This window comes from Macaca thibetana, chromosome 13, assembly GCF_024542745.1.
Source record: "Macaca thibetana thibetana isolate TM-01 chromosome 13, ASM2454274v1, whole genome shotgun sequence".
In the NCBI taxonomy this organism is placed as follows: domain Eukaryota; kingdom Metazoa; phylum Chordata; class Mammalia; order Primates; family Cercopithecidae; genus Macaca; species Macaca thibetana.
Window position 1 is genome coordinate 36,408,800 of NC_065590.1, and position 23,329 is coordinate 36,432,128.

Genomic DNA, 23,329 nt, shown 5'->3' on the forward strand with positions numbered 1-23,329 from the left:
AGGGAGAAGACAGGGAAACCACCAGAGTAGGTCAAGATCAACCTGAAGGAAGTGGGAGTCAGGGACAACCTACTAAAGGAAGTGCATGTGTGTCTTGTACACACATGGGGTGGACCAAGGAAAAGAGTTACCCTAAAAGAACAAAGTATGCTCCAACAAATGTATTGAAAGGAATGATTTACACTGGTGCTTCCTGCCCAAATGTTGAGACCAATGACCTGGTGCTTCCTTCTTGAAACTAGGTTGCTCTACTTACATGAAACAAACTGGGCAAAAGTCAACGGTGAGAGCCTGAGCCTCCCCAAGTAAGCAGCAATAGATTCCCCAGGCCCAACACCCCCCACCCCCACCTCCAAGGAAATTGGATCTACTCGGAGCACCTAGGCCAGAGGAGGCAGGAGAGGAGGGTCAGTCCTTGAGCTCTGGGTACCTGCAGAACATGACTCTCCCGGGTGTACTGTCCCCAAGAGGGTCACCAAGGAACCTATGGATCTTCCACTCTTCGCCCAGAATGTTTTCCCTGTATCCCCTCCACATCCCCAAATTCCAGCACCAGGGGCCACCTCAGAGTCACAAATCCTGAAGAACCACCCAGGTGACTCGGGCCCACACACCCCTCTTTTGGGGTACACTTGGTGGCAGGCTAGCAGGCTCTTGGCCTCAGCTGGTGGTGCTGTATAACCAGATTCGTCATAGAGACCCATCTTTTATCAGCCCCAGGCCAGAAGTACGAAGACTGATCATTACGATGTGGCCTGCCTGGGAGGTAAGGCGGCAGGCGTTGCAGAATTGATGGGGACTGGGGCACAGGTGGGAAACCTAGTTTAACAAATTCTTCATTGATTCGGGAACCACTCTCCTTGAGCCAAGTCTTGGCAAGCGACCGGCGAAACTCGCAGGTCCCTTTCCTGGCTGCGTCCCCAGCCTCCAGCCTTCCCCGCCCCAGAGATGCCCCAGGAGCGGCCCCTCGATGTAGGTAACGGGCGCCCAGGCGGCTCCGCTCCGCCGCCTAGAGCCTGGAAGCCGCCACTGCGGCCCAGGACAATCCGGCTGCGCGGCGCGCGCCGACCCCGCACGCTGGAGTCTGCTGCCGCACGGCGCTGGCAGTCGGGGGTGGTGTCTCAAGTCAGGCGCTTCCTGCCTTTTCCTTGGCCCGGGTGCCCAGCTCGCGCCGCCAGGCTCTGGGATCCCAGGTCGCCCCGCCCAGCAGCCCGCGCCCTGCTCGGTGCACTCAGCGTCCCCGCCCCTTACCCCAAACCCCCACCCTCTGTGCCCTCTGGGGGGCACCCCCATCGGGGCGGGAGGGGGGGTCAGCCGTGCCCCGGTCGCCGAGTGGCGAGGAGGTGACGGTAGCCGCCTATTTCCGCCCGGCGGGCAGCGCTGCGGGGCCAGTGCCAGCAGAGAGTCGCTCGGTCCTCCCTCCGCCCGCCCGCGCCGGGGGCAGGCCTGGTCTGCGCCTTATTCCCCCGCACCGCGGCGCCGCTCCGCCACTCGGGCACCGCAGGTAGGGCAGGAGGCTGGAGCGCCTGCTGCCCGCCCGCCCGTAAAATGGTCCCCTCGGCTGGACAGCTCGCCCTGTTCGCGCTGGGTACGTACTCTGGCTGCTGCGCCCCCTGCGCCCCGCGACACCCTGCTTCCCCAGGTCCCCGCCGAGCTCCCCTTTCCGAGGGTTTCTGCGCCCGCCTGGGAGAGTGGAGAGAAGCGAATAGTCTCAACGGGTTGGCGCCTGGGAGGCAAGGGGAGTCATTAAGAATGACAAAGAGGGGACTGTCCGGTCGAGCGCCCAGGCTTCCCCGGGAAAGTGGCTGCCTGGGCCGTGCCTGAGAACGCCTGGGAAGGGGAAGCGGAGTGTGAACGGGCTTGAACTTTAATCCGCCGCGGCTGTGTGTCTGCTCAGACACATGCCTACACCTACCTGCTTACCTGGCCGCCTCCAAGCCCGGCTCAGCCGGCATCGCTGGCGTGTAGACTGGGCCGCCTCGGAATGGGGGCCGGCGTCTGACGCTCTGGCCGGGTCTTGCCTGCGCCCCTTTGGCACCCCCTGCCCACCCCTAAGCCCCAGCGACAAGCAGAGATGTTCACGATCCGCAGAGGCGCCCTCAATCTCCTTTCAGGGCTCTTGAGCTTTGGGGGTAGGTTTTGGATTTTTGTGCGGATTAATGGTTCCTTTAATTAACTTCCCTTGGAGAAGTGGTTTCGGTGTCAGCCGAGGGCAGGAGCGAAACCCTAGACGGAGCGTTGCCAGTTTCCTTTGAGTATGTCCTTGCCAATGAAGGAGGGATGGGGAAGGGGAGGGGAAGTTGAACCCCTCTCCCGGGTCGGGTCTGCGGAGCGGTGAGTTCTTTGGCGGTGAAGTTCACAGGTCTGTCTGGACGCAGTGAGGGCGCAGCGCCTTGCGCCGCCTGGCCAGCTCTTGCCGCTTGTGCTGGTGGTTCTCTCTGGTGTTGAGATAGCTGATTAACAGTGCAGATGTCCCGGTTATTGCTACAGTTTTCGGTGAAGTGAATTGTTCGTTCGATATGCCGCGAGTTTAACCCTGTATAGCATGCGGCTCGCTACAGGGTCGTTAGAGTCTGTGGAAAGCTGTGGAACCCCTCCCCAGAAATGCCCAGAGCCGCAGCCTCATCCAGCTCCCTGTTCAACTCCAGGGGGTTCGCGACCCCGCCTGCAACCCTGCCCTAGAAACGCTGATTAAAAACCGCAACAGAAGGGGAGGCATCCTCTAAGAGAAATACAAGGCAGTCTTGGAACCGGATGCTCCCAGCTACACCCTTACCTGAAACTCACCAGCAGGTGACATGGGTATGGGAGGCTTTTCCCCCACTTTTTTGAATAATTGCCTTTTTTTGTGCATGTATTGACTGTTGCTCTGATTTAAATTTTAGAAAAAGCAATAAAACATTACCGATACAAGGGAAGCTTCCTGGATATAATTATCCCTTGTAGTGTTTTTGCAAATAATAGTAGTAAGTAGTAGTAATAATAACAGCTGACACTATTCGAGCATTTTACTCTGTCAGACATAGTCCAAGTGCTTTACATTTATTCATGCAGTTTTCACACCAACCTGATAAAGAAGGTATTAATATTATACTCATTATATAGCAGAGGAAAGTAAAGCACACAGGGTCCACAATTAGTAAGTAGTTGGACCAGGATTGTCAAAGAACGTGGAAGGAATATGAATATGAAAAGTCACCTAACTTGTGGTGATTATAGTCCCATCTCTCAGTTTTGGGACTTTGCCTTAAAGAGAGATTATGTGGAATACCCTGGAACTTGCTGTTCAATTGAGTTTCCTATTGAATTCCTGGGATCTCAAGGTGGTTATTCGGTAAAAATTAGAGGCAGGAAATGATGAGGCTAAGCACATTTGAGTAAGTGTTTGAAAGTTGTCCCTATACCCCACGCTGCCATCCCAGAATACTCGCCCACGAAGACTGCATTCATTCATCGTGTGATTTTTCTCCTTTGCCTGAATATTCTTTTCAGCTTGATCTTTGTTTCCTTCCTTAAGAAAATGATGTATAAACTTTAAAAGATTGATCAATATGTAAGAGCTGGTTCACACAGTTCAAAATGTGAGCAGTTGAAAAAAGTGGAGAAAAAAAAAGGCAGGAGTAATTTATACCAGTGAGGACTCCTTTTTATTTACATGTCTTTAAAAGAAAAATCAGATCTGTGAGTTCTGTGCATTTACTAGAACTGCTGCCTCCCACATATAGCTTTACTTTGCACGTTTCCTCCAAAGCTGCTTTCCCCTCTGATTTTTCTTAAATAGTTGAAGGCAGTTCCAGGAGAGTCAACCGGTGTTCCATCGTTACCCAAGATCTAGGAAACCTTCGTGGGCCTAGTCTGAGAAGGAACAGGCTGTTAGGAGTCTCAGTTAATGTTTGATTACTTGGAACCTGAGCATTGATTAACGTTTTGAGTAAGAGAATGTGAAGACCGTTGCCCACATGGCAACACTGGAAACATAATCCAGGTTCCTGTGGTGGCTGCCCTCCCATGTCAGGTTTCCATCACTGGCAGGCAGACCGCACAGGGGCTTGGCATTTCCAGTTACATTTCCTCCTCTGTGTTCACAGAGCAAGATGTGTCATCTTGGGCAAGTTACTTAGCTTTTCTTTGCCTTGTTTTTCTCACCTGCAAAATGGGGATATTAACAGGGTTGTTGAATATATTTAATGTATATATTAAATATATATACCTGGTATGTAGTAAGAGCTTAATCTCATCATCATCATCATCATCGTCGTTGTTGTTACTTTGAACCCCATAGAATTCCGGACATCATTGCAGGTTATATGAGTTGTATAACTGGGAGAGTTTGTAGGTTTTCATTTATCTCATCTCCAGGCTCTTTACCATTTCTTAGAAAAATATCATCCAACCTAAAAACCTACCTAGGTAATTTCTGGTGAATATTATTTGGCCGATGACAAATTCAAGCAAATCTGGAGGTTCTTTTAGACATCATGAATTCTTTAATTTTTTTATGCAAAGCGTTTGTATCTCCTCTTTAATATTCAACGATCAGTTGTTTATGGAGGTTAGCACTAAGTTCCAGTTTTCTCGTCCGTAAAGTGGTAATAATAAAACTGTGCCCACCTCATAAGCTGTTGTAAGACTCAAATGAGATGGTAAATATGGAAGCTATTTATGAAAAAAAAATAAGGACTACACACAAAATGCAACTGATTTTATGATACAAAAATGGGTTTTATAATCCAGAGATAAGCTTTATTATTTTTATGGCAACTCCCATAAGTAAGGACTGAATGTGGACCTAAAGAATGATGTCATAGGACACGAAGTAGCATTAAGGATGGGCAGAGGCGAAATAGATCACCTTCCCTGTTTAAGTCAAGACTGAGGGACCAGTATGGGAACTGAAATAAGACATTCGTTTTCTCTGTTACTGGACGTGATGTCTTTCAGAGTAGACAGTGGAGGTTTTCCTAGGACACATGTTTTCCGTATTGGGCAGCCGTAATTAGGGAGTGTTCGCTTAGAACATGGGCTGTAAAGGTGAATATGGAAGCCTTGGAGGCTGAGTTTTCCATATTTGCTTTTCCAGATTTTGGGTTCCTCAGGATAAAGTGATCCTTCTGTAAATACTCAATGTCCCCTGCAATGGGGACTTTTCTTATAGGAATAAATGATGCTTCTTGTTACTGTTACTGTGGTAACATGAAAAATAGATGACTTTTCCATTAGGCCTATCTAAGGACCTTTTCAAAGTGTGTCTTGAACAAAGTCCTACTCTTTGCACTGCTCTCTAAAAGGGATGGGCAACGGGAAGAGGAGGTTTGGTGAACGGAAATGAAAATGGCTTGTACACACTGAATTAAGCATGTTGTGCTTGATGTCATACTCAAGACCTCTGTAGTATCTTCTACAGCAGGCCTTACATTGGAATAACCTGGAGGGCTGGTTAAAGTGGATTGCCAGGCCCTCTTTGCTGCAGTTGTGATTCTGTGGGTGGGAGTTTCGCCTGTCTAACAAGTTCCCAGGTGTAGTTATGTTGCTGATGGGGAGAGGGCAGAAGGGACACTTGGAGAACCACTGCTTTTCAGTCAGTTGCTGTCAGGGAAACGTTTGGCTTAACCAATTGCATCTTACCTAAAGTATGTTCAGACGTTTGTAAATGCCACCGTGAATTTACAAGCTGTTATTAAAGGCAATTCTAAGGCCTGTCTTGCTGACCAGGACAGAGTTAGCCCTCTCACTGAGACCTCTTAATTTTAGGTGTTCTTATTCTTTATCCATGGAAAATATAACGACCCTAAGTTATTAAACTTAAGCTTACCAGTACTAATCATGTCACCTTTTCCTTTGGAGTGCCAAAAGCTGACCATTGTTTTGCTGCTGTTTCAAATATTTTTAATCACCTAATTAAAAAATATGAACATAGTTCTCTGCTAAAGGGCTAATATGTTTAAGATTGCACCTAGACAGAGGAAGATTGGGAGACTTATACAATGGCTTTTGGTTTTGTTTAGCCTTTTCTTCCCCTTAGGAAATGTCAAGTATAAAAATCTTTCATAGACTCAAGAAAGCCAGAAATCTAGACCATCTCTTAGGAGCTCTTCAAGTTCAAGGCACATTCCCTTTAGAATGACACTAAAAATCTAGGTAAAAACTGGGTAAAATGGTAAATTCTGTTAAAGATTACACATTTGTTGTACTGAGTATGACTTAAGAAATAAATAGTTGCTACCTGGGCTTAGAAAAAGTTGGAAGTTTATTGAGATGGAATTTAACGTATTTTGCTAGTGCTCTAAGTCAGAGGAAGCAAATTTGTTTCATTGAGATGGAATGTAATGTGTTTTGCTAGTGCTCTAAGTCAGAGGAAGGAAATTTGTTTCACATGGAGCTGCTCTCCTAGTTAAGTGAGTTCTATGCCCAGCACTTTTGGCTTTAAATTTTTTTGTTGTTGTTGTTCCCTTACTGTGAAAGGCTTTCCGTTTTCTTCACCTTCGCGTTTGTACCCTTGAAGTGTTTTTTGCTGGTTAGGGTTTCCTCAAGACGGAACCCCTTTTTGTAACAAGCAGGCTGCCATTGCTTCACCAGTTTTCATCTTAGAATGTGTTAACTTTTCCGGCTGGAAAGAGCCCTGGCCCCACTGTGTTCTGGTTTGGATTAATGTTGGCTGGTGCTTAACCTCTCTCCTCTATCAGTTTGAGGGCTTCTTCCTCCTCATCTCTGTGTTTGGCACCTCTGAGCACAGGCCGAGCCTCAGCAGGGACCAATAGGTATTTGATGACCTCTTGGGGACTCAGTGCAGGATACTCTGAGGTATTCAGTTGGCAAACACTTGGTGGTATTCATGTTAATCCCGAAAAATTTTTTATTATGACAATCAAGGGAGGTTGCATATAAAGTCTTGCATCACTAATACTTGTAGTCTTCAGGATGGTGTTTTATTGTTTTTTAAAAATAGATTATAATTTAATGTCTTCACAATTGCAAAAACATATTTTTTCTCTAGAACACTTGGAAAATTAAGACAAGTGAAAGAGAGTGTTTTAATGACCTATATTTCCACCACTGAAAGATAACTGATTTTTTGTTTTAGAACTTGATGGATCTATTCTTTATAGTATACTATTGATCTTTTATAGATATAGGTATCTATTATATAGATAGTATAATATCTATTATACTTGTATTATCTATTATATAGATAGTATAATTATCTATTCTTATCCTATTCTTATACTATTATATAGATAGGGCAAGTATTCTTTAAAAGCGTATATGTATTCCAGTGGGTTCACACTGTTTAATGTACTTGTTTTTGTAACTTAATCTTTCATAATAATTTTTTGTTGTTGCTTTTTGTGTTTTTTTTTTTTTTTTTTTTTAGATGGAGCCTCACTCTGTTGCCCAGGCTGGGGTGCAGTGGCACAATCTAGGCTCACTGCAACCTCTGCCTCCCAGGTTTAAGTGATTTCCAGCTAATTTTTGAGTTTTTAGTAGAGACAGGGTTTCTCCATGTTGGCCAGGCTGGTCTTGAACTCCTGACCTCAGGCAATCCGCCTGCTTCGGCCTCCCAAAGTGCTGGGATTACAGGCGTGAGCCACCACACCAGCCAACAAACATTTTTTGTGTCATTAAACATTCATCTATAATATTTCTAGTGGCTGGGAAATATTCCCTTGACTATATATATTTTAATGAATTTTGAAGCACTTTGACCATATAGATTTTTCCTATTTGTCACTATTATGAATATTCCACACATTGTTGTGGGAATATTAACTGATAAAACATTTTTTTAAAAGTCAATGTGGCAATAGCTACAAATTTTAAGTGGGCATAACTTCTGAGTCATCAATTTCACTTTTTGATATATCCTACATAAATACATGTTGAAATGTGCAAAGAAAAATGTAGAAGATGGTGACTGTTGAATTGTTTGTAAGAACAAGTTGCTAGTACCACACTGCTACAATTATTTAAGGAGATTTCTTAAATCCTTTATTTTTCTGTGTCAGTGCAATGATATACTAGGTAGCTATTTAAAAGATTTAGCTATTAAAAGGTTTTCTGGCCAGGCAAGGTGGCTCACACCTGTAATCCCAGCCCTTTGGGAGGCTGAGGTAGGCAGATCACTTGAGCCCAGGAGTTCAAGACCAGCCTGAGCAACATAGTAAGACTCCCTCCGTGGCTGGATCAAAGATGGCCGAATAGGAACAGCTCCACTCTGCAGCTCCCAGTGAAAGACTCCCCCCAATCTCTGCAAAAAAAAAAGAAAAAAGAAAAAAGAAAAATTAGCGGGGTGTGGTAGCGCATGCCTGTAGTCCCAGCTACTTACTGGCGAGGCTGAGGCTGGTGGATCACCGGATCCCAGGAGGTCAAGGTTGCAGTGAGTCATGATTGAGCCACTGCACTCCAGCCTGGCCCTGTCTCAAAAAAAAAAAAAAAAAAAAAAAAAAAAAAAAGGTTTTCATTGGGATGGAGGGAGGGAGCAAGTGTTGAAAAGCATGGTACCTATTCGGCACCATGCTTACTATCTGGGTAACAATGAATCATACCCCAAATCACAGAATTACACGATATACCCATGTAACAAACCTGCACATGTACCCCTGAATCTAAAAATAAAAGCTGACATTAAAAATAAAAATAAAGTAATGAAGAGTTTTCACAATACACTAAATTTAAAGGGCAGGTTCCAGTATTATATGTATAGTAGAGTGTCTTGCTCTGAATTGGTTAATTTTTTATAAGAAGCATATATTAAATCTATAGTGCCTAAAGTCAAAGAAGATAAGTAATACAACAGACATTCTTGTACATAAATGTTTGGCACAGCTTTTAATATTTAGAATAAATTTCTAGAAATTGGCCTTTTCTCTCACTTTCTTGACTCTTCCATAACACTGTAAGTTAGATTTAACATTTGCCAAGTTGATTGGAGAAAAATGAACTCAGCCCAGTTTTCGTATTTAGTATTTGTTAGGGTCAGTAAATTTGTTGGACGTTTGTCATTTTGCTACTTGCATCTTAATCTTTAAAAATGTTTTCCTTATTGATTGAGCATCCTTTTCTTGGAGTTTTATAATAACAGTTTATATGAAAAGAATAATAATCCCTTTTCAATCATATATTGCAAGTATTTTCCCCCATTTATTTTTTATCTTCTACTGTTTTGTTTATGGTGTTTTGACATACCTAAGGTTTTTATTTTTATGTAGCAGAAACTATACATCTTTCCCCATTAGCTTTCTACCGTTACTTATATATTTAGAAAAACCTTTTTTATTCCAAGATACAGTCAATATTTTCTTTTTTTCTTAGAATTCTTTAGTGGTCTCATATGTTGAAATATTTTATCTATAATTTTTCTAGAGTATGTTGTGAGATGTAACTCATTTTCATTGTTTTAAACAGTCGACCAGTTAGTAGTCTCAAATGCTATTTATGGAATAATCTACTCTTCCCCCTGTGGTTTGAAATTCCATTTTCTTCATATGATAAATTCTGGTTTTTTTTTAAACAACTAAAATCGTTTCTCTGCAAAGTGATAAGAAATGGGGCATACTGTCACATAGGAACTAAGCACACAAGACTTGGACTCTCACAGACTCTGGATTCAAATCTCAGTTCTGCCTTATTAGCAGTTTCAAATGAGACACACTATGCTTTCTTCTTCTTCTTTAAAGTCTCCTTCCAACACTTTTACAATTTTTAATTATTGTAGATACATAGTAGGTATATATATTCATAGGGCACATGAGATATTTTGATATATAGACATGCAATGCGTAATAAACACATCAAGGTAAATGGAGCATCTGTGATCTCCAGCATTTATCCCTTGTGATACAAACAATCCAGTTATACTCTTTTAGCTATTTTAAAATATAAAATTAAATTATTATTGACTATAGTCCTCTGTTCTGCTATCAAATACTAGATCTTATTCTTTCTAACTGTTTTTTGTACCCTTTAACTACCTCTACTCCCACACCACCAACTACCCTGTCCAGCCTCTGGTAACCATCATTCTACTCTGTCTCCATGAGTTCCACTGTTTTCGTTTTTAGCTGCCATGAATAAGTGAGAACATGTGAAGTTTATCTTTCTGCGCCTGGCTTATTTTCATATGCTAAATTCTTAAGTATTGGAATCTGTTTATGGAATATCAGTTTGGTTCTATTATTTTGTATTTTTGCCCTTACTGTGAATTTGTTCACTCGTTTATTCTATAAATTTCATATTTATATCTTATTTATATTCATATTTATATCTTATTTATATTCATATTTATATCTTAATGAGTTTTGTTAATTCTAATAGTCCTTCAGTTGATCCCCTTTAGGTTTTCTAGGTGGATGATCATTTAAGCTTGAATAATAATAACTTTGCCTCCTTCCTTTTAATATTTTAATCTCTTATTAAATATCTTATTTTAATCTTGTATTAAATATTAAATTATTAATATTTTAATCTCTTCTTGTAGCGCAGACTAGGACTTTAAGAGCATGATTTCTTAAAAGGCAGTAGATTTCCTTGTATTTTTCATGGCTTTACAGATAATGTTTGTGCATTTAACAGTTAAGCATGAAGCTGACTTTTTGATTATATATACGTATATATACACATATATTCTTTATGATGTTAAAATGTATGTCTCATCATAATTTACTAAAAGAGTCGGCATTTTTGTTTTGTTAGTTTTTTAAAGCAGGAGGTGATAATGTGTGGGGTTTTTTCCCCAAATGTTTTGAGGACATCAATTGACTCAATTATGTTAAAGCCACCTTTAAATTCTTGAAACAAACCCTTCTTGGCTGTGTGGTATTATTCTCTGTATATACTGCTAGATCCGATCCATTATAAAGTATTCAGGGTTTTGTTTTCTTTTTTAGATTTTGATATCAATATTATGTCAGCTTTATAAAATAAACTTTAAAGCATCTCATCTTTTTTTGTGTTCTGCCAGTCGAAGTATCAGGGAAACCAACAGTTTTGTGAAGGCTTCAAAGAAATTGCTATGAAGCTTCTGGCCTGCTTCTTTTTTAGTGGTCAGTTCAAATTTGCTACTTTTTGAGTCAGTTTTGGTAATTGTATATTTTCTTCACAGTCTATTCAACTCAAATTTCTAAAATTTTAGCATAGATTTATAAATGAACTCCTTTTAATTAAAGAAACTTTTTTTTGTATCTGTGGCCCCAGTTAATGTAATTTTTTTTTTTTTTTTTTTTTTTTTTGAGACAGAGTCTCTTTCTGTTGCCCAGGCTAGAGTGAAGTGACGTGATCTCAGATTACTGCAACCTCTGTCTCCTGGGTTCAAGCAATTCTCCTGCTTAGCCTCCCAAGTAGCTGGAATTACAGCTGTGTACTATGCATGCCCAGCTAATTTTTGTATTCGTTAGTAAAGACGGGGTTTCACCGTGTTGGCCAGGCTGGTCTCAAACTCCCGGACTTAAGAGATCCACCTGCCTCGGCCTCCCGAAGTGCTGGGATTACAGGCATGAGCCACCATACCAAGCCTAGTGAATAAGACTTTAACAAATGTGAAATAAAGTAAGTATCAAGGCCCCCAAGATAAGACATATTTTAAAGTTTGTTTTTCTTGATGATATTTAGGGGGGAAAAAAACCTTTCTTTTATTTTTTGTTTTTATTTTTATTTTTTTTTAGGCGGAGTTTCACTCTTGTTACCCAGGCTGGAGTGCAATGGCGCGATCTCTGCTCACTGCAACCTCGCCTCCCGGTTCAAGCGATTCTCCTGCTTCAGCCTCCCAAGTACCTGGGATTATGGGCACCTGCCACTACGCCCAGCATATTTGTGTATTTTTAGTAGAGACAGGGTTTCATCATGTTGGCCAGGCTGGTCTCGAACTCCTGACCTTAAATGATCTGCCCGCCTCGGCCTCCCAAAGTGCAAATACCCTTCTTTCAAATAAAATTGAAGGAAAAGTTTCATAAGTAACAGTGTTCCCATAAGCTCAGGTTATTTGTAGTTTGTTTGCATACATGCATATACCACAGTTGTTATAGCAATGCCGGTTCTGATTTGGAGAGTATATGACATTGTAATTTGTAGCTGAGGCTGCTAAGCAGCATCTTGATGCTCTGTTAAATTTTAAAAAGCTTAAAAACCTCCAAATACACCTTAAAAACCTCCAAATTTACCACCGTGTCCATTAGGTGCACAACCAATGCTTATATGAGAGAATTTATTGTTGGTTGGTTGTTTTTTTGTTTATTTTCTGTCTTGTTTTTAAAGTCAGTACTTCTAGGTTAAAACAGTATATTCTTACAATGAGACCATATCTTCAGCTTGGGTTCCTTAGGGGTTTTACTCTGACTTTGAATGAGGTCAGTAAACAATTCTCCTGGGCGCTGAGAGGATAGATGTACCTTTACTCTTTTTCGTCATCTCTCGCCAGGTCTGAGGCATTCTCTTTGTAATTACTGTACTTCCAAGAGGCAGAGGAGATTAGCTGGCTAAATAGTTCAGGTAATGTGGTCACACAAAAGCGGCTGAAGCTGATAAACAAGGGGTTTGCAATTACATACTTTCCTCCCTTCCCTCTCCCAGTTCTTAGCAACTAACAAGGAAAACTCAAATTTATGATATATATTTTTTTTGATTGACAGAGCTTAAGATCTGTAACTTCTGCCACGGCAGCAGCCCTGAGGAATTGCAACATGAATAATGGTGTGCATAACCTGTCCATCTTATTTGTCAGTGAGCGCAGCTGAAAACTTTGGGCTGGAACCCTTCTCACCTTGGGATGGTTTCTGGGTTTTAAATTTGCAATGGAGGATCGCATCGTCAGGCCGGTCTGCGTGCTGTATGCACTCCCTGCCAGCAGATTTCAACAATGACAGATGTTTTTTGCACATAGCAGACCTCGGGTGTTATAATTAGGGTTTCAGGGATGAATCATAGGTCCCTGAACTGGAGTGAAAGCAAGCCTGGGGCCTGAGCAGTTTTTAGGAATGTGAGGTAAACTCATAGATCACACAGATGGAGAATCTTTCTGGATTTGGGCTCTCTCTGAATCTCATCAAGCACTCTCCTCCCCCAACAAAGAAAACCCTCGAAACAAGCACACCCCTGGGCTGGCCTCTTCTCATTCGTAGAACACGTAGAACACATGCATCCTCTGCTGCCATCTCCCTGTGTGAGCTCTTCACGACAGGCTCCTTTTCCACCAGCCTCAGTTCAATCCTGCACATTGTTTTCCCAAAATGAAGCAGAAATCAGAATCTGCGAACGGTGTAAAAACACCCCCAGACTGACTCACCAGACACATCCTCTTACTAGGTTTAACTACCAGGTGTCCTACCAGCCTTCTTTCTGGGCAAGGATACAGATATTTGTAGAGTCGTTTTTTTCCCTTCACAACATTGCTAGATTCTGTTTTAAAATCTGCTTTTTGCTTACAGTATGTGGGGAAAATATTTCTGTGGCAAACATATATAAATATATCTATAAACTATTAATTTTTAATGGCTAGGATATATTCTGTTATACAACTCTATCACTTATTAATCCATCCCTTATTGATGGAGATATAGATTGCTTTAAACTTTTAAATATTCAAACCTGAAATGAAAATTCTTGCTACTGAGTTATTATCAGCATTTTAAAATTATTTTCTATAGATGAATCATCAGAAATTGATCACTAGGTCAAAAGTTTTACACTTTTTTTTTGTCTCAATATATTTTGACAACAGAAAAGCTGTACACATTTATACTTCTATTGTCTATGTGTGAATGCCTATTTATTGCCAAATTTGCTCATTGTGAACATTGTCATTCTCTAGACTTTGCTAATTCTGTTGGCAAAATGGTATCTCATTATTTTAATTTGTATTTCTTTGGTTTTCAGTAAGATTGAATGCTGCTTCATGGTTGAGTATTTCAATTTATTTTCTTGTGAGTTACCTGTTTGTATCCTTAGGCCATGTTTTGGGTAGGTTAGTGATTTTATTATTGATTTGTAAGCAGTTTTTTAAAATACACACTGAAAATATTTTGTCATCTTGTCTTTTAAATTTATGTGAGTTGTATTTAGGTTTACTAAAAGTGTGATTTTTGTTTTGAACCTTTAGGGACTAAAAATCTGTTCATAATCCCTTTATGATTTCTACTTTTGTATAATGCTTAGTCTTGGGGTAGAAAGGATTTTCTGTGACTCTTCGATCTCTGATTTCCCCTCACACCTTTATGTAGTTACCTTCAAATCTAAATTTTAATTCTTTGGGTATGTATTTTGGTGTAAGATGTGGGATAAACATCTAACTTGTCTTTTTGTCAAATAATGATCCAGTTATTCTAACATCATTTTTTGAAGTTTATTCTCCACTCACTGATCTCAAATCCCACTTTGTCACTTGATACATTCTTAGGAGTACTTGGGTCTGTCTGTCGAGTTTCTGTTCTGTTCCATTGATCTGAGGATCATGGCTACAATGAACCACTCTTATGAGTTGGAATGTGTTACTGCACTAGAAAATTAAGGCAGAAAATATTCAGAACCAGGAAGATAAAGTGTATTACAGTGGATACCCATCACTTCTAACCCTCATAAGGAGACCTTGCCTTCCCTCCTACCTAGGTGGTGTTGAAGGGAAGGATTACTTACCACGTTTCTTTCCCTGGTCTCTGGCCATTGTCTCACTTGGCCAGAGACTGGTGGGCACTGGGTCTCACTGTACTGAAAGGCATGGTGAACCTGCTTATACTCTCTCCTATTGTTTCTGGAACTTTGTGTTTTATAAGAATTGGGCTGGGTCATGAGGCAGGCCTGCAATCCTCCACATTCTGGTGAACTGAGACTGTATATTTTCATGTCCCCTTCTCAAATGGGAGTGCTAGTATAGAGTATGCCATGGCATATGTGGAATCACAGACCACACCTGGCACAGGAACAACTAGAGAATGAAAAAGGAACTTAACTGGCAAGTCATAACATTGTTTTCTATATTAAAACAAACTTAGATATGTTAATGAATAGGATGCAAGATTGAAATATCAAAGTTGTCTGGGTGTGGTGTCTCACACCTATAATCCCAGCACTTTGGGAGGCTGAGGTGGGCAGATCACTTGAGGTCAGGAGTTCAAGACCAGCCTAGCCAACATGGTGAAACCCCAACTCTACTAAAAATATAAAAATTAGGTCGGCATAGTGGCAGGTGCCTGTAATCTCAGCTACTTGGGAGGCTGAGACAGGAGACTCACTTGAACCTGGGAGGCGAAGGTTGCAGTGTACTGAGATCGTGCCACTTCACTCCAGCCTGGGCAACAGAGTGAGACTCCACCTCAAACAAACAAAAATATCAAAGTTAATTTTTAGAATAAAAGATAAGACTTTATGTAAATTGTGATTTTTTTTTACTTCCATTGGGTTACTTCAGGCTGTGTTCCCAGACTAGAGGGATAGGTATGAGTTCCCTCTCTTTTCCATTTTATGAGGGTTTTGATGGAAAAGTTTGAGAAGTATAGGTGTACCTCAGAGATATTGCAGGCCCAGTTCCAGGGCACCACAATAAAGCAGATATTACAATAAAGTGAGTCACATGAACTTTTTGGTTTCCCAGTGCATATAAAAGTTATGTTTACACTATACTGTGTTCTATTAAGTGTGCAATAACATTATGTCTAAACAAATTACATACCTTAATTAAAAATGGTGTATTGTTAAAAATGCTAACAATTATCTAAGACTTCAGCAAATCATAATCTTTGCTGGTGAAGGATCTCACCTTGATGTTGTTGGCTGCTGACTGATCAGGGTGGTGGTTGCTGAAGGTTAGGGTAGCTGGAGCAATTTCCTAAAATAAGACAACGATGAAATTTGCCATGCTAATTGACTCTTCCTTTCATGAAAGATTTCTCTGTGGCATGTGATTCTGTTTGATAGCATTTTATTCATAGTAGAACTTCTTTCAAAATTGGAGTCAGTCCTCTCAAACCCGGCCACTGCCTTACCAACTAAGTGTATGGAATACTCTAAGTCCTGTTTTGTCATTTCCACAATGTTTACAGCATCTTCACCAGGAGTAGATTCCATCTCAGGAAACCACTTTCTTTGTTCATCCGAAAGAAATAACTCTACGTCCATTCAAATATTATTGACATTGCAGCAATTCAGTCTCATCTTCGGGCTTTACTTCTAATTCTAGTTCTCTCTCTTGCTATTCCCACCACATCTGTAGTTGCTTCCCCCACTGAAGTCTTAAACCCCTCAAAGTCAGTCATCAGGGTTGGAATCAACTTCTTCTAAACTCCTGTTGATATTTGGACCTACTCCCGTGAATTACAAATGTTCTTAATGACATCTAAAATGGACAATCATTTCCACAAGATTTTTAATTTACTTTACCCAGACTTATCAGAGGAATCACAAATCTGTGGCAGCAACAGCATTATAAAATGTAGGTCTTAAGACTTGAAATTTGAAATTGTTCTTGCGGCCGGGCGCGGTGGCTCAAGCCTGTAATCCCAGCACTTTGGGAGGCCGAGACGGGTGGATCACGAGGTCAGGAGACCGACACCATGCTGGCTAACAGGGTGAAACCCCGTCTCTACTAAAAAATACAAAAAAAAAACTAGCCGGGTGAGGTGGCGGGCGCCTGTAGTCCCAGCTACTCGGGAGGCGGAGGCAGGAGAATGGCGTAAACCCGGGAGGCGGAGCTTGCAGTGAGCTGAGATCCGGCCCCTGCACTCCAGCCTGGGCGGCAGAGCCAGACTCTGTCTCAAAAAAAAAAAAAAAAAAAAAAAGAAATTGTTCTTTAATCCGTGGGCTGCATAGTGGATGTTGTGTTAGCAGTCATGAAAACAACTTTAATCTCCTTGTATAGCTCCATCAGAGCTCTTGGGTGACCCAGGTACATTGTCAATGAATAGTAACATTTTGAAAGAAATATATTTTTTCCCAAGCAGTAGATCTCAAGAGTGGGCTTAAAATATTCTGTAAACCATACTGTAAACAGATATGCTGTAATCAGTCTTCACTCTTCCATTTGCAGAGGACAGGCAGAGTAGATTTAGCATAAGGACTTTGGAATTTTTGAATGGTAAATGAACATTGGCTTCAACCTGAAGTCACCAGCTGCATTAGCTCCTAACAAGAGAATCAGCCTGTCCTTTGAAGCTTTTAAGCCAGGCATTGTTTCCCTAGCTACGAACGTCCCAGGTGGCATCATCTAATTGAAGGCTATTTCATCTGCACTGAAAACTTGTTGTTCAGAGTAGCCACCTTTATCAATGGTCTTAGCTAGATCTTCTGGATAACTTGCTGCAGCTCCTATGTCAGCACTTGCTGCTTCGCTGTGCACTTTTCATGTTATGGAGAGGGCATCTTTCCTTAAACCTCTTGAACCAATCTCTGCTAGCTTCCAACTTTCTTCTGCAGTTTCTTCATCTCTCTCAGAATCAAAGAACTAGGGGCTTACTCTGGATTAGGCTTTGGTTTAAGGGCAAGTTTTAGCTGGTTTGATCTTCTTTCCAGATCACTAAAACTTTCTCCATATCAACCATAAGGCTATTTTGCTCTCTTATCATTTGTGTGTTCACTGGAGTGGCACTTTTAATTTTCTCCAAGAACTTTCCCTTTGCATTCACAACTTAGCTAATTGTCTGGAGCAAGAGGCCTAGCTTTTGGCCTGTCTCTGCTTACAACATGCAGACTTCACTAAGTGCAATTATTTCTAGCTTTTGATTTAAAGAGAGAGACATGCGACTCTTCCTTTCACTTCAAAACTGAGAGGCCATTGTGGGGTTATTGATTGGCCTAGTTTTAACATTATTGTGTCCCAGGGAATAGGAAGGTCTGAGGAGAAGGAGATGGAGAAATGACCAATAAATGTTGTGTGTTCTGACTGCTCCATGGATCAGCTAAGTTTGCCATCTTCTATGGGTGTGGTTCATGGCACCCCGAAACAATTACAATAGTAACATCAAAGATCACTGAGCACAGGTCACCATAACAGATATTATAATAATAATGAATTGTGAGAATTACCAACCAAAATGTGATACAGAGACACAAAGTGAATGCTTCCTGTTGGATAGATGCTGCAAGCTTTAAATGTGTAAAAAAAAAAAAAAAAAAAGAAAGAAAGAAAAAAGAAAGAAAACAAAACAAAAAACCACAGTATCTGTGAGGCACCATAAAGCGAAGTTCTATAAAATGAAATATGCCTGTGCTATCCCATGTGGATGACTAATTTTCAGATACTCAGCACACCACAAAACAGTAACTAAAATGAATAACTTAATCTTTCTTCTGTTTACTTTGCACTTAATTTGCTCTTCTCTTTCTAGTTTCCTAAAGTGGAAGCTTAGAGTATTGATTTTAGATGCCTCTTCTTTGTAATATATTCAGTAAGTGCTACAAATCTCCCTCTAAGCACTGCTTTTGCTGCATCCCACACAAGTTGTATTTTTATTTTCATTTAGTTCAAAATATTTTTAACTGCTCTTGAGTTTCCTTTTTGACCCATGTGTTGTCTAGAAGTGTGTTGTTTCCTCTCCAGTATTGGGGGATTTTTCAGCTGTCTTTCTGTTATTGATTTCTAGTTTATTTCCATTGTGGTCTGAGAGCATGCATTGTATGATTTCTATTCCTTTAAATGTGTTAAGGTATATTTTATGGCCCTGAGATCTCTCTTGGTGAATGTTCCACAGGAGCTTATGTATATTCTGCTGTTGCCAGAGCTCAACTATGTCCCTTATTGATTTCTGCCTGCTGGATCTAACCACTTCTGCTAGAGGGATATTGAAGTCGCTACCCATAATAGTGGATTCCTTATTTCTCCTTACTGTTCTATTAGTTTTTGCCTCATGGATTTTGACACTGTTGTTAGGTGCACATACAAGATTTTGGCTAACAGACTGGTGTTGCACTGGTGAACCACTTGAAAGTTAGGGATTTACACTTAGGAAAACAACATTAACTCACTATGTAATATGACCTTATTTTCTTGTGAAGTGTCTCTTTCCCATACTGTGCAACAGAGGGAAAAATAAACAAAACAGTCCTTTCAACTAAAATGGATGTTTTGGATTTCGGATAAAAAGCAGGGCATTTTTCTTTTAATAGTGAGAGCAGAGGCATGTGGAATATCTCTGCTATCATCCCATGTAGAATATATCTAAGTGATCAAACAGTAGTTGTGATTTTTGTGAGCTGGGCCCTAATGCAACATTTGGTGCTTAATTCACCAGAGGTAGCTACTTTCTTTACGTAATGCTTATAGAGGCAATGGAATGAATAACAAAACTAAGATCAGCACAAAGTGGGAGATGCTATGTATCTACATATTTATTTTGGTGATTTATTTTGTGGATTGTTCACTTTAGTAAACATTTAACTATATATTAGATACTCTGCTGGGTCTGGTGTTATTAATGCAAAGAGAACCATGACCTAGCCCTTGCCCGCAGCTCCTGAATTTCTTATAGATCGTGGCAGGAGCAGACACACAGTTTTTTACAATATGACATGAGGTACACAGTGGACACTTTGGGCACCTTCTTGGTATGACAGGGCAAGGGTGCTTTCTTCTAAAAGATAATGGCCAACAGTTAGAAGGATGTCTGACTCATAGTTCTTCAAGTACCTTACATGTTGTACAAACTCCTTTAACCCACCTAGCAATCTTAAAAGATATGGTATCTCTGTTTTATACATTAAAAAAAAAAAAAAAACGAACTGAGGCACAAAATTGTTAGGTGGCTTGCCCAAGTTCCCTCTGCCAGCAAGTAGAAGAATGAGGATTTGAGCCCAGGACCCTTGCCTGCCATCCTAGCCACCCCCCTTCCATTCTGACTCTCCATGTCAGCCATGGAAGGCTGTGGATGCTGAGGTGCCTGGAGTTGTTTGTGTGTGAGAGCACCATCGTGTAACAGACTTGGGCTAAATGCAGCCAGACTTTCAGACAGCCACTCTCCAACATATTTACCATGATGAGAGTAATTCCTACACAGGTGGTTGTCATACTGGTTAAAAAGAAATACTGCCCTTCCCAGTGCTAGGAAATATCATTAAAAAACAAGTATGGTGAGTGTTTTTTTTCCCCCTCCTTCAGTCAACAGTTCAGGTGTTCAGATGATCACATGAGGCATGCTATTTGACATATTTTATTATGACCAAGGAACCTCTAATAACAAATTCATTAACAGGGGCTTGTTTGCCTTCCTACCATAAATTTTTTTAAAAGGTGTTTGATTTGAAGAGTGATCTGTTGGTGTAGGCAGTCTGTCCCCCAGTGAGTGACACGCCTGGAAGTCATGGAGCATGTGAGCTGCAGCCCCTGGGGCACTGGCTTCACCTCATCCTCTTCCCCCTCTACACCTCTCGGTCAACATTTCCCCCAAACAGTGGCAGAAGGCTGCCGAGTCTTTTTTTTTTTTTTTTAATACTTAAGTTCTAGGGTACATGTGCACAATGTGCAGGTTTGTTACATATGTATACATGTGCCATGTTGGTGTGCTGCACCCATCAACTCGTCAGCACCCATCAACTCATCGTTTACATCAGGTATAACTCCCAATGCCATCCCTCCTCCCTTCCCCCTCCCCACAATAGGCCCCGGTGTGTGATGTTCCCCTTCCTGTGTCCAAGTGATCTCGTTGTTCAGTTCCCACCTATGAGTGAGAACATGCGGTGTTTGGTTTTCTGTTCTTGCGATAGTTTACTGAGAATGATGGTTACCGAGTCTTTAACACTTTTACTTTAACACTTTTAGTTCTTCACAGTCCAACTAAAGATAGAACCTGTGTGAGCACAGTTGCTAATAGCTGGCTTACTTTCAGACTTGTCCCCACCAACTTTAGCAATGACATGTACCTACAAAAAGCATAGGCATTTCCACTGACTTGAAGGAACAGCAGATGAGAACAAAAATAGCATTTGCTCTTTTACTTGTATGTAAGAACTTCATTCAGCTGGCAGCATTTTTTAGTGGTCTTTGTACCTCCCAATAGTGGACTCTTCAGTATCTGGTTCGGGTCTGGATCCCCACGTGTTAGAGCAGGGCCACAGTATGTACAGTCTACAAATGTTTGTTAAAGGTGTATTTTCTTTTTTTTAGATAAAGAGAGTTGTACGCATTAGCAAACAGTGTATTGCTAACACACAAAACAACCAGTGAGACAGAATTCTTTGTAATGAATAAGCTTCTGGAAAAAAAAAATGTAAATTTTAAACATCTGTCTCTTGTTTAAAGGACCTTATGGTCTTCCATTAGGAGAGTTTCCCCTTAATTTGCTTATAATTCCGAATCATTCACATCTCTGGATTACTTGAAGCAGATTACCTCTACTGCAGTGCCCACCCCTTCTCCCCGGCAAAAGTTGACTACTTGTTAACTGTGTAAAAGCCTATCCAGCTAGTCTATGGAGGAGGAAGAGTTGATGTTTTCAGAAGCCAGGAAACTAAACTATCTCCTGAGATTTAAACACACAGACATCAGCTTCTTTTAAAAAATTCTGCTGCTCAGAGCAGAGGCCCTTGTAGTATTTCCTGCGGTTTTTGTTCACATTGCACTCTAGGCTTCCTTGATCTTCATCTGGGCCGGCTAATCTTTGTGCCCCCCAATCTGAAATTTGTCTTCCTCATCTGCTTGATGTGCTTCCGTTGTAACATTCAGCAGGCGTTGGGGGGGTGGGGTGGGGGAAAAGGTTCCACCTTTTATAACAGAGCAGTCCCTTTGGGTCGAAATTTCTTCATCTTTTCAGCTTGTACCTCAGAACACAAGGAGCCCAAACTACACAGAGCTGGTGAATGATAACACGTAAAAGACGCTGTTTTCTAGCAGGAAAGAAAATAAACTGCTGGGCGTGGCAGCTTACGCCTGTAATCCCAGCACTTTGGGAGGCTGAGGTGGGTGGATCACTTGAGCCCAGGAGTTTGAGACCAAACAATATGGTGAAACCCTGTCTCTATGAAAAAAAAAAAAAAATACAAAAATTAGCTGGGAGTGGTTGTGTGCATCTGTCACCCCAGCTCCTCGGGAGGCTGAGGTGAGAGAGTCACCTGAGTCCAGGGAGGTCAAGGCTGCAGTGAGCCATGATTGTGCCACTGCACTCCAGCCTGGGCAACAGAGTGAGGCCCTGTTTAAAAAAAAAAAAAGAATATAAACTTGCTCAATTATTCGGAGATGTGCTTCACCTACAATCAGGGAACAGCACTTTCTGGCTGTTTTTGGCTCCTCTGTTGGAGGAACTGCCTAAAGCAGGGAGAGGGGTCTGCTCTAGCGGTGACTGTTCACAGGCCACGGATGGGGACTGGCTGAGAGAGGATGGGCAGTTTATCTGAGTTCCCAGCCTTGAGAAATGAACCACAGGCATAAGAGGTAGGGTATGGTTTTTATCCCAGCAAATAAGATATGATATGCATCTTCCCTTGAACACACTTTTAACAAGGCAGGCACCAGCCATCCTTGTGAATGAGGAAGAGGATTGCATTGGAAAGGGAATCCCTATCTTTGTGTGCATGCTCCTCTTCCCTGAGCCAAGGCTGTGCCTGCCCTCTGGGGGCTGTGATGTCATCTGTCTCCACTGGGGGCAGAGCAAAAGTAGATGAATGGCCTCCCTGCTTGGCCTTGAAGATAACGTCATTAACTTTGGGAAAACTCGTGTTTAGTTTCCCAGTAAGATAATTAGAAAACAAGAACGAAATCTGGATTGTTCTAAACTCCCTAGCTATTTGCTGGTTTGGGTTTTCTCTATTTTAGCTTCTTCCATAAATGATTCTGTTGCTTTCAACTGGGCTATTTATCACCTGATCAGTTATTTTCAGAGGCTTCACAGGCAGAAACTTTCCAAAACTCTGGAGCTTTGTTTATATAAAACCCATTTGCTTTAAGGAAGTAGATAGATTGGTATGAATAGCTGTTGATATTCTTGTGTACTGTCTCCCTTATACTGGGGAGTAAAGAATCCACTTTCATTTTATAGTCAATACCAGCGAGTGTCTCTGGAGGACCTCTTGCTCCATTGGCAATAATTTTGTGTGAGTATGTGAGAGTGTAGGTGTGTTTCAAGTAGAAGTTTCATTTCCTACTTCACTGACTTTTTATTTCACCTTTCCTCTTGCCCTTCTGTTCAGCCTCTGCAGTGACATTCAAGGGTTGACCAATGTTTTCATTGATGACATACTTTACCCTTAAGAGTCTCTCTTCGCTTCCCTCTTTTTTCCTTCTGCCTACATCCTTGACATAGCAGCAGATATTGTTTGAACGTAAGTGGGAAATATTCCATCTTCTGTGCCAATTGCGATCACTTGGAACTGTTTAGAAGGACTTGGAAGCTGCATCTGCGTTCAGCAGGAAATAGTGCTGTGATCA

At 41.4% G+C, this 23,329-nt stretch overlaps 1 protein-coding gene across 2 annotated transcripts in view; it reads left to right on the forward strand.

Moving 5' to 3' along the window:
• The first annotated feature begins 1,316 nt into the window (after positions 1–1,316).
• TGFA (transforming growth factor alpha) overlaps positions 1,317–23,329 on the forward strand; it is a 108,874-nt gene continuing 86,861 nt past the window's right edge. The window contains exon 1 of one of the 2 annotated variants that reach the window (XM_050754553.1): positions 1,317–1,588. In XM_050754553.1, coding sequence (XP_050610510.1) covers positions 1,549–1,588 — 40 coding nt within the window. In that variant the 5' untranslated portion in view covers positions 1,317–1,548. The remainder of the gene's footprint in view (positions 1,589–23,329) is intronic. The other variant, XM_050754552.1, reaches the window with a different exon arrangement.